General features: G+C 47.6%; 2 protein-coding genes across 4 annotated transcripts in view; one reads left to right on the top strand and one right to left on the bottom strand.

Moving 5' to 3' along the window:
- LOC139422664 (methyl-CpG-binding domain protein 2-like) overlaps positions 1 to 12,500 on the top strand; it is a 272,964-nt gene that overhangs the window by 94,965 nt on the left and 165,499 nt on the right. The gene's annotated exons all lie outside the window — the stretch shown is intronic.
- Positions 1 to 12,500, bottom strand: part of LOC139422663 (glucagon receptor-like) — a 100,380-nt gene that overhangs the window by 38,889 nt on the left and 48,991 nt on the right. For all 3 annotated transcript variants that reach the window (XM_071173837.1, XM_071173839.1, XM_071173838.1), the window contains exons 3-9: positions 10,444 to 10,540; positions 9,917 to 10,024; positions 9,401 to 9,495; positions 6,076 to 6,182; positions 4,586 to 4,754; positions 3,166 to 3,325; positions 1,747 to 1,807 (exon numbers count right to left, since the gene is read on the bottom strand). In XM_071173837.1, coding sequence (XP_071029938.1) covers positions 1,747 to 1,807; positions 3,166 to 3,325; positions 4,586 to 4,754; positions 6,076 to 6,182; positions 9,401 to 9,495; positions 9,917 to 10,024; positions 10,444 to 10,540 — 797 coding nt within the window. The remainder of the gene's footprint in view (positions 1 to 1,746; positions 1,808 to 3,165; positions 3,326 to 4,585; positions 4,755 to 6,075; positions 6,183 to 9,400; positions 9,496 to 9,916; positions 10,025 to 10,443; positions 10,541 to 12,500) is intronic.

Raw genomic sequence — 12,500 nt, 5'->3', positions numbered from 1 at the left:
GCGTAACATACAGGGCCCAGTATACAAGGCTCAACACAACACACAGCGTAACATACAGGGCCCAGTATACAAGGCTCAACACAACACACAGCGTAACATACAGGGCCCAGTATACAAGGCTCAACACAACACACAGCGTAACATACAGGGCCCAGTATACAAGGCTCAACACAACACACAGCGTAACATACAGGGCCCAGTATACAAGGCTCAACACAACACACAGCGTAACATACAGGGCCCAGTATACAAGGCTCAACACAACACACAGCGTAACATACAGGGCCCAGTATACAAGGCTCAACACAACACACAGCGTAACATACAGGGCCCAGTATACAAGGCTCAACACAACACACAGCGTAACATACAGGGCCCAGTATACAAGGCTCAACACAACACACAGCGTAACATACAGGGCCCAGTATACAAGGCTCAACACAACACACAGCGTAACATACAGGGCCCAGTATACAAGGCTCAACACAACACACAGCGTAACATACAGGGCCCAGTATACAAGGCTCAACACAACACACAGCGTAACATACAGGGCCCAGTATACAAGGCTCAACACAACACACAGCGTAACATACAGGGCCCAGTATACAAGGCTCAACACAACACACAGCGTAACATACAGGGCCCAGTATACAAGGCTCAACACAACACAGAGGGAACAAGAGAGTTTATAGTAGGGTACTATAGTACAGTAACCCTAAGAGAGTATGAAGTAGGGTACTACAGTCCCGTAGAGAGTATGAAGTAGGGTACTACAGTCCCGTAGAGAGTAGAGAATGGAGAGGTTGGACTCTGAATAAAAGATTAAGGACCGTAAGAGACAGTTGATCTTCTTGGGCATGTTCTCCTGTCCTCTGAGTGGAATCATCTCGGTTCTAAGTGTTCTAAGCTTAACGTTCCATTACACATCGCAGGAGGTTTCCTGCATTACACATCGCAGGAGGTTTCCTGGTTTACACATCACAGGAGGTTTCCTGCATTACACATCAGAGGAGGTTTCCTGCATTACACATCAGAGGAGGTTTCCTGCATTACACATCACAGGAGGTTTCCTGCATTACACATCGCAGGAGGTTTCCTGCATTACACATCGCAGGAGGTTTCCTGGTTTACACATCACAGGAGGTTTCCTGCATTACACATCGCAGAAGGTTTCCTGGTTTACTAACCTGCCTGTGTTCTAAACAGACATTCCCGTCAACCGCTAAATGGTTTCAGGTCACAGCTTTTGACTATAAATCTTCTGCTAAATTGACCAAGATCCTCCAAGGAACACTGCAAGGATTTTCACTTGGAGAGAGCAGGCTGTCTGACCTCTCAATTCCATGTCTCTAAAAATATTGGAGGTGTCATCAGTCATGCATCATTGCATCGACAGTAGTACTCACTCATGCAGGCACTCACTCACTCATGCAGGCACTCACTCACTAATGCAGACACTCACTCACGCATGCAGACACTCACTCACGCATGCAGGCACTCACTCACTCATGCAGGCACTCACTCACGCATGCAGGCACTCACTCACGCATGCAGGCACTCACACACTCATGCAGGCACTCACTCACTCATGCAGGCACTCACTCACTCATGCAGGCACTCACTCACGCATGCAGGCACTCACTCACGCATGCAGGCACTCACTCACTCATTGCAGGCACTCACTCACACATGCAGGCACTCACTCACGCATGCAGGCACTCACTCACTCATGCAGGTACTTACTCCTCATTTTCATACAGGTATTTCACCATCACCCAGGGCACCAGGAAGATCAGAGGGGCACCTGCAGAGAGAATCACATTAAACACACCAAGAACTCATAGACTACCTAACCCTGAGACGGACTATCTCTATAATATCTCTACTACCTAACCCTGAGACTGACTATATCTCTAATATCTCTACTACCTAACCCTGAGACTGACTATCTCTATACTATCTCTACTACCTAACCCTGAGACTGACTATCTCTATAATATCTCTACTACCTAACCCTGAGGGTGACTATATCTCTAATATCTCTACTACATAACCCTGAGGGTGACTATGTCTATAATATCTCTACTACCTAACCCTGAGGGTGACTATATCTATAATATCTCTACTACATAACCCTGAGGGTGACTATGTCTATAATATCTCTACTACCTAACCCTGAGACTGACTATATCTCTAGTACCTAACCCTGAGACTGACTATATCTATAATATCTCTACTACCTAACCCTGAGACTGACTATCTCTATAATATCTCTACTACCTAACCCTGAGGGTGACTATATCTCTAATATATCTACTACCTAACCCTGAGACTGACTATCTCTATAATATCTCTACTACCTAACCCTGAGACTGACTATCTCTATAATATCTCTACTACCTAACCCTGAGGGTGACTATATCTCTAATATCTCTACTACCTAACCCTGAGACTGACTATCTCTATAATATCTCTACTACCTAACCCTGAGACGGACTATATCTATAATATCTCTACTACCTAACCCTGAGACTGACTATCTCTATAATATCTCTACTAACTAAACCTGAGGGTGACTATATCTATAATATCTCTACTACCTAACCCTGAGGGTGACTATATCTCTAATATCTCTACTACCTAACCCTGAGACTGACTATCTCTATAATATCTCTACTAACTAAACCTGAGGGTGACTATATCTATAATATCTCTACTACCTAACCCTGAGGGTGACTATATCTCTAATATCTCTACTACCTAACCCTGAGGATGACTATATCTATAATAGATCTACTACCTAACCCTGAGACTGACTATATCTATAATATCTCTACTACCTAACCCTGAGGGTGACTATATCTCTAATATCGCTACTACCTAACCCTGAGGGTGACTATATCTATAATAGATCTACTAACTAAACCTGAGGGTGACTATATCTATAATATCTCTACTACCTTACCCTGAGGGTGACTATATCTATAATAGATCTACTCAGGTGTCTGGCTACCAAACAGATTACCAAATGCTCTGTCTTCTGGTATATAATGTGCTGTGCTGCGACAAATACACAACCTCCACCCCATCCCTCTCCTCTCCTCACCCCCCCCCCCCCCCCCCCCCCCCCCCTCCTCCCCCTCCTCTCCTCCCCCTCCTCACCCCAGCCGATACACAGGTAGATGTTGAAGTAGTTTCTCTCAGTGAACACGGTGATGACCAGCAGGTTGTGGAGGTAGATGCCTTCCACCAGCAGCCAATAGCTGTTAGCCATGATACTGTACTGCATCATCACCACGGCGATACGACACCCCACTGCCGTCTACAGGACACAACACACACAAAAAAAACACGTTTCAAGACTTAACAAAGCCCTTAGAATCCTCCTGTATGGCTAAACAATGGTTCAGAGATCAAGCCCTTCTAATTCTCCTGTATGACTAAACAATGCTTCAGAGATCAAGCCCTTAGAATCCTCCTGTATGGCTAAACAATGGTTCAGAGATCAAGCCCTTATAATCCTCCTGTATGACTAAACAATGCTTCAGAGATCAAACCCTTAGAATCCTCCTGTATGACTAAACAATGCTTCAGAGATCAAGCCCTTAGAATCCTGGTCAACTCAACACACCCACCTCGTTGTTGACCTGCTACTTTACCTCACCCTGGTCAACTCAACACACCCACCTTGTTGTTGACTGGACTCTTTACCTCACCCTGGTCAACGCAACCCAACACTCCCACCTTGTTGTTGACTGGACTCTTTACCTCACCCTGGTCAACTCAACACACCCACCTTGTTGTTGACTGGACTCTTTACCTCACCCTGGTCAACTCAACTCAACACACCCACCTTGTTGTTGACTGGACTCTTTACCTCACCCTGGTCAACTCAACACACCCACCTTGTTGTTGACTGGACTCTTTACCTCACCCTGGTCAACGCAACCCAACACTCCCACCTTGTTGTTGACTGGACTCTTTACCTCACCCTGGTCAACTCAACACTCCCACCTTGTTGTTGACTGGACTCTTTACCTCACCCTGGTCAACTCAACACTCCCACCTTGTTGTTGACTGGACTCTTTACCTCACCCTGGTCAACTCAACACTCCCACCTTGTTGTTGACTGGACTCTTTACCTCACCCTGGTCAAATTAACTCAACACCCCCACCTTGTTGTTGACTGGACTCTTTATCTCACCCTGGTCAACTCAACTCAACACCCCCACCTTGTTGTTGACTGGACTCTTTACCTCATCCAGGTCAACTCAACACACCCACCTCGTTGTTGACTGGACTCTTTACCTCACCCTGGTCAACTTAACTCAACACCCCCACCTCGTTGTTGACTGGACTCTTTATCTCACCCTGGTCAACCCAACTCAACACACCCACCTCGTTGTTGACTGGACTCTTTATCTCACCCTGGTCAACTTAACTCAACACTCCCACCTTGTTGTTGACTGGACTCTTTACCTCACCCTGGTCAACTCAACTCAACACACCCTCCTTGTTGTTGAACGGCACTACTTTTGACCACGACCCTTTCAGACAAACAACAACAACAACAACAACACACCTCGTTGTTGACGAGCCACTCCACCTCATAGTCTGTAACTTCCTGGTCCTGTCCGATGTTGACGCTGGGAGCCTCCAACATGGCGTCCTTTATCAGGATGGACAGAGCACGCAGGATGAAGGATGCAAACAGGTTCATGTGGATGTTGTTCCTCATACAGTGGAGCTTCCTGTAAGGGGAGGGGGGGGCAGTGTGCTTCCTGTTAGGGGGAATGTCAACTACAGCAGAGGTAATATAACAAAGATGAAATGTTAAAGGAATGGAATTAGAATATGTATGTATGGTTACTAGGTGGCCAAACAGTAAGGTCAGTGGAGCTACCTTGCTTCACTGACCTGTCCATTCAAATCAAACATGTTTCATTGATGAGAAACATACACCTTTCTACCTCCATGAAGAGTGGTGGGTGGCTGAGAGGGCATGGTGGGTGGCTGAGAGGACATGGTGGGTGGCTGAGAGGACATGGTGGGTGGCTGAGAGGTCATGGTGGGTGGCTGAGAGGACATGGTGGGTGGCTGAGTGGCTGAGAGGACATGGTGGGTGGCTGAGAGGTCATGGTGGGTGGCTGAGAGGTCATGGTGGGTGGCTGAGGGGACATGGTGGGTGGCTGAGAGGTCATGGTGGGTGGCTGAGAGGACATGGTGGGTGGCTGAGAGGACATGGTGGGTGGCTGAGAGGACATGGTGGGTGGCTGAGAGGTCATGGTGGGTGGCTGAGTGGCTGAGAGGACATGGTGGGTGGCTGAGAGGACATGGTGGGTGGCTGAGAGGACACGGTGGGTGGCTGAGAAGACATGGTGGGTGGCTGAGAGGACATGGTGGGTGGCTGAGAGGACGGTGGGTGGCTGAGAGGACATGGTGGGTGGCTCAGTGGCTGAGAGGACATGGTGGGTGGCTCAGTGGCTGAGAGGACATGGTGGGTGGCTGAGAGGTCATGGTGGGTGGCTGAGAGGACATGGTGGGTGGCTGAGAGGACATGGTGGGTGGCTGAGAGGACATGGTGGGTGGCTGAGAGGACATGGTGGGTGGCTCAGTGGCTGAGAGGACATGGTGGGTGGCTAAGAGGTCATGGTGGGTGGCTGAGAGGACATGGTGGGTGGCTGAGAGGACATGGTGGGTGGCTGAGAGGACAAGGTGGGTGGCTGAGAGGACAAGGTGGGTGGCTGAGAGGACACGGTGGGTGGCTGAGAGGACATGGTGGGTGGCTGAGAGGACATGGTGGGTGGCTGAGAGGACATGGTGGGTGGCTGAGAGGACATGGTGGGTGGCTGAGTGGCTGAGAGGTCATGGTGTCTGTCTGTCTTTCCTCTTTACGGTCATGAGGTGAGGGTTACCTGATCATGGTACCAAGCATTAACACAAATCCTACAGGCTGTCTTAGTGTTTGTGTGTGTATCTCTCTCTCTCAGTGTGTGTGTCTCTATGGGTGTGTGTGTGTGTGTCTCAGTGTGTGTGTCTCTCTGGGTGTGTGTGTGTGTGTGTGTGTGTTACCTGAAAGTGATCAGGATTCCGAGCGCTAACACCAGAGCCCCCAGAGACAGAGAGTAGCCCACGGTGTACATGGTCCGGAACTTCTTGAGGATCTGACCATAGTGAGGCTACACACACACACACACACACACACACACACACACACACACACACACACACACACACACACACACACACACACACACACACACACACACACACACACACACACGCACACACACACACACACACACACACACACACAGAAACAATAAGGAAAGTTGGGAAAGTATTCAGGACTCTTGACTTTTTCCACATTTTGTTACATTACAGCTTTATTTTAAAATGTATTAAATTAAATGTTTTCCTCATCAATCTATACACAATACCCCATAATGACATCACAATACCCCATAATGACATCACAATACCCCATAATGACATCACAATACCCCATAATGACATCACAATACCCCATAATGACATCACAATACCCCATAATGACATCACAATACCCCATAATGACATCACAATACCAATGACAAAGCAAAAACAGGTTTTTAGAATTTCTTGCAAATGTATTAAAGACATACAACAGAAATATGACATTTCCAAGTATTCAGACCCTTTGCTATGACACTCCAAATTGATGTGCATCCTGTTTCCATTGATTGGTGTCCACCTGTGGTAAATTCAATTGATTGGACATGGTTTGGAAAGGCACACACCTGTCTATATAAGGTCCCACAGTTGACAGTGCATGTCGGAGCAAAAACCAAGCCATGAGGTCAAAGGAGTTGTCCGTGGAGCTCCGAGACAGGATTGTGTCGAATCAATTTCAAATTTTATTTGTCACATACACATGGTTAGCAGATGTTAATGCGAGTGTAGCGAAATGCTTGTGCTTCTAGTTCCGACAATGCAGTAATTATCAACAAGTAATCTAGCTAACAATTCCAAAACTACTGTCTTGTACACAGTGTGAGGGGATAAAGAATATGTACATAAGGATATATGAATGAGTGATGGTACAGAGCGGCACAGGCAAGATACAGTAGATGGTATTGAGTGCAGTATATACATATGAGATGAGTATGTAAACAAAGTGGCATAGTTAAAGTGGCTAGTGATACATGTATTACATAAAGATGCAGTAGATGATATAGAGTACAGTATATACATATACATATGAGATGAATAATGTAGGTTATGTAAACATTATATTAGGTAGCATTGTTTAAAGTGGCTAGTGATATATTTCACATCATTTCCCATCAATTCCCATTATTAAAGTGGCTGGAGTTGAGTCAGTGTGTTGGCAGCAGCCACTCAATGTTAGTGGTGGCTGTTTAACAGTCTGATGGCCTTGAGATAGAAGCTGTTTTTCAGTCTCTCGGTCCCAGCTTTGATGCACCTGTACTGACCTCGCCTTCTGGATGATATCGGGGTGAACAGGCAGTGGCTCGGGTGGTTGTTGTCCTTGATGATCTTTATGGCCTTCCTGTGACATCGGGTGGTGTAGGTGTCCTGGAGGGCAGGTAGTTTGCCCCCGGTGATGCGTTGTGCAGACCTCACTACCCTCTGGAGAGCCTTACGGTTGTGGGCAGAGCAGTTGCCGTACCAGGCGGTGATACAGCCCGACAGGATGCTCTCGATTGTGCATCTGTAGAAGTTTGTGAGCACAGATCTGGGGAAGGGTACCAAAAAAATGTCGGCAGCATTGAAGGTCCCCAAAAACAAGTGGCCTCCATCATTCTTAAATGGAAGAAGTTTGGAACCACCAAGACTCTTCCTAGAGCTGGCTGCCCAGCCTTGGACAGGGAGGTGACCAAGAACCCAATGGTACTCTGATAGAGCTTCAGAGTTCCTCTGTGGAGATGGGAGAAACTTCCAGAAGGACAACCATCACTGCAGCACTCCACCAATCAGGCCTTTATGGTAAAGTGGCCAGACGGAAGCCCACCTGGAGTTTGTCAAAAGGCACCTAAAGGACTCTCAGACCATGAGAAACAAGATTCTCTGGCCTGATGAAACCAAGATTGAACTATTTGGCCTGAATGCCAAATCTAGAGAAAACCTGGTATCATCCCTATGGTGAAGCATGGTGGTGGCAGCATCATGCTGTGGGGATGTTTTTCAGCGGCAAAAAGTCGGACACTAGTCAGGATCAAAGGAAAGATGAACGGAACAAAGTACAGAGAGATTCTTGATGAAAACCTGCTCCAGAGAGCTCAGGCCCTCAGACTGGTCGAAGGTTCACCTTCCAACAGGACAACAACCCTAAGAACACAGCCAAGACAACGCAGGAGTGGCTTCGGGACAAGTCTCTGAATGTCCTTGAGTGGCCCAGCCAGAGCCCTGATTTGAACCTGATTGAACATCTCTGGAGAAACCTGAAAATAGCTGTGTAGCGACGCTCCCCATCCAACCTGACAGAGCTTGAGAGGATCTGCAGAGAAGAATTGGAGAAACTCCCCAGATACAGGTGTGCCAAGCTTGTAGCGTCATACCTTGTAACATCGTCTTTTCAGTTCGCTGCAGCTAGCGACTGGAACGAGCTGCAACAAACACTCAACCTGGACAGTTTTTATCTCAATCTCTTCATTCAAAGACTCAATCATGGACACTCTTACTGACAGTTATGGGGTATTGTGATGTCATTATGGGGTATTGTGATGTCATTATGGGGTATTGTGATGTCATTATGGGGTACTGTGTGTAGATTGATGAGGGGAAAAAACAATTGAATCCATTTTAGAATAAGACTGTAACGTTGGAAAATGTGGAAAAATGTAAGGGGTCTGAATACCTTCTGAATGGCCTGTCCATTTAGCCTACACACCTCAGTACACTCACACGGATGAAAAACACGAATCAATTCTATACACCCATTTAGCCTACACACCTCAGTACACTCACACGGATGAAAAACACGAATCAATTCTATACACCCATTTAGCCTACACACCTCAGTACACTCACACGGATGAAAAACACGAATCAATTCTATACACCCATTTAGCCTACACACCTCAGTACACTCACACGGATGAAAAACACGAATCAATTCTATACACCCATTTAGCCTACACACCTCAGTACACTCACACGGATGAAAAACACGAATCAATTCTATACACCCATTTAGCCTACACACCTCAGTACACTCACACTGATGAAAAACACGAATCAATTCTATACACCCATTTAGCCTACACACCTCAGTACACTCACACGGATGAAAAACACGAATCAATTCTATACACCCATCCCATCATGTCTATATGACGATATTTTATCCACAGCATTTCCCGAGCCTCACTCACAAGAGACACATCATTTTCACCTGAGCAGGATCATTAGCATCACACTCGCTTGTGTTCTTCTGGGGAACCCACTGGCCGTCCGCGTCACACTCCCTGTACACCGAACCATGCTGGACTGGAACAGACACACATTACAGGTAGACTGTCATTCACTGACCCAAGCAGACGTGTTACCCTTTCACACTACCTCTCACACTCCCTGTACACCGAACCATGCTGGACTGGAACAGACACACATTACAGGTAGACTGTCATTCACTGACCCAAGCAGACGTGTTACCCTTTCACACTACCTCTCACACTCCCTGTACACCGAACCATGCTGGACTGGAACAGACACACATTACAGGTAGACTGTCATTCACTGACCCAAGCAGACTTGTTACCCGTTCACACTACCTCTCACATTAACCTGACAGAAGTTTCAGATATTTGACGTGAGTTTGGTATTTATTGAACGTGATATACAAGCTATTCACCAATCAACAAACCAATCAATTCATCAAATCAACCAACCAATCAGCATCAACCTTCACCTTTGTGGTGCCAGGGCAGGTACCAGGGACAGGACACACTGACAGTAGTGTTGGCGAGTCCATCGGGCCAGCAGGCATACATGTCAAAGGTCCTGTTACACACAACACCTACAGGAAACAGTTACAGAACATCTCTTTATCTGGGGAAACAATTACTGTTGATCGGAACACATCCTGTCCAATCAGATCTGTGAAGAGGGAGGGAATATCTTCCTGGAACGAAGGATAGACATGTTTATTTTACATTTTTATTTTATCTTTATTTAACCAGGCAAGTCAGTTAAGAACAAATTCTTATTTTCAATGACAGAACGACAGATTTATACCTTGTCAGCTCGGGGGTTTGAACTTGCAACCTTCCGGTTACTAGTCCAACGCTCTAACCACTAGTTTACCCTGTATCTACTGCCACAGCCGACCCTCACCGGGAGAGCAGAACGGAGGACCTTCATCTTCCCATAATGCACGGTGCTACACAGTGTTTATGATGGTGAGTGTGCGTGCCGACGTGTGCGCGTGTTTCTCACCAGTGAGCGGCGGTTCTCTGCTGTGATTGCGGCTACACTCCTCCGTGTACATCACCCATCTCTGCATCAACGCCTTTAATGGCTTAGCTGGGGACACCTGGGGGACAGACAGACAGTAAACTGATAGCCAGGGACACCTGGGGGACAGACAGACAGTAAACAGATAACCAGGGACACCTGGGGGACAGACAGACAGATAGTAAACAGATAGCCAGGGACAGCTGGGGGACAGACAGTCAGTAAACAGATAGCCATGGACACCTGGGGGACAGACAGTCAGTAAACAGATAGCCATTGACACCTAGGGGACAGACAGACAGTAAACAGGTAGGCAGAGAGACAGTGAGACAGAGAGACAGACAGGCAGAGAGACAGATAGGCAGAGAGATGGAGAGACAGACAGGCAGAGAGACAGACAGGCAGAGAGATGGAGAGACAGACAGGCAGAGAGACAGACAGGCAGAGAGATGGAGAGACAGACAGGCAGAGAGACAGACAGGCAGAGAGATGGAGAGACATACAGGCAGAGAGACAGATAGGCAGAAAGATGGAGAGACAGACAGGCAGAGAGATGGAGAGACAGACAGGCAGAGAGATGGAGAGACAGACAGGCAGAGAGACAGACAGGCAGAGAGACATACAGGCAGAGAGACATACAGGCAGAGAGACAGATATGCAGAGAGAGAGACAGGCAGAGAGATGGAGAGACAGACAGGCAGAGAGATGGAGAGACATACAGGCAGAGAGACATACAGGCAGAGAGACATACAGGCAGAGAGACAGATAGGCAGAGAGACAGACAGGCAGAGAGATGGAGAGACAGACAGGCAGAGAGACAGACAGGCAGAGAGATGGAGAGACATACAGGCAGAGAGACAGATAGGCAGAGAGACAGACAGGCAGAGAGATGGAGAGACAGACAGGCAGAGAGACAGACAGGCAGAGAGACATACAGGCAGAGAGACATACAGGCAGAGAGACAGATAGGCAGAGAGACAGACAGGCAGAGAGATGGAGAGACAGACAGGCAGAGAGACAGACAGTCAGAGAGATGGAGAGACATACAGGCAGAGAGACAGATAGGCAGAAAGATGGAGAGACAGACAGGCAGAGAGATGGAGAGACAGACAGGCAGAGAGATGGAGAGACAGACAGGCAGAGAGATGGAGAGACAGACAGGCAGAGAGACAGACAGGCAGAGAGACATACAGGCAGAGAGACATACAGGCAGAGAGACAGATATGCAGAGAGAGAGACAGGCAGAGAGATGGAGAGACAGACAGGCAGAGAGATGGAGAGACAGACAGGCAGAGAGATGGAGAGACAGACAGGCAGAGAGAGACAGGCAGAGACACATACAGGCAGAGAGACATACAGGCAGAGAGACAGATAGGCAGAGAGACAGACAGGCAGAGAGATGGAGAGACAGACAGGCAGAGAGACAGACAGGCAGAGAGATGGAGAGACATACAGGCAGAGAGACAGATAGGCAGAGAGACAGACAGGCAGAGAGATGGAGAGACAGACAGGCAGAGAGACAGACAGGCAGAGAGATGGAGAGACATACAGGCAGAGAGACATACAGGCAGAGAGACAGATAGGCAGAGAGACAGACAGGCAGAGAGATGGAGAGACAGACAGGCAGAGAGACAGACAGGCAGAGAGATAGAGAGACAGACAGGCAGAGAGACAGAAAGTGTTTATACTACATCACTGTCTGCCACACAGGGCCCGTTCTCAGAGGGTCATTCTACCATGTAAAAACACATGTGTCACTCCCCAACACTAAACACCAGTCACTTACAGGCCTGGGGTGGCTGGCTTCCCATGTCTGAATGTTTCCCTACAGAGGGACTCACTGCTAGGCTGCGTTCTGTTGACAGGACAATGAATGGAATCCTTAGAAGGATCCAACGTGTCAATTAGCTTCCAGAGCAGGTCAATGAATTCCTCTTCAAAAGCCTCCAAGGTGGAGTGTTGCATAATGTAGTGGGTATGTTATTGGGGGTTCTTCTGTGTCTGTCTGTCTGTCTGTCTGTCTGTCTGTCTGTCTGTCT

This window comes from Oncorhynchus clarkii, chromosome 12 (genome assembly GCF_045791955.1).
Source record: "Oncorhynchus clarkii lewisi isolate Uvic-CL-2024 chromosome 12, UVic_Ocla_1.0, whole genome shotgun sequence".
Classification (NCBI taxonomy): Eukaryota; Metazoa; Chordata; class Actinopteri; order Salmoniformes; family Salmonidae; genus Oncorhynchus; species Oncorhynchus clarkii.
Note: the sequence above shows the minus strand (reverse complement) of the source record. Positions and strands in the feature narration are given on the sequence as shown.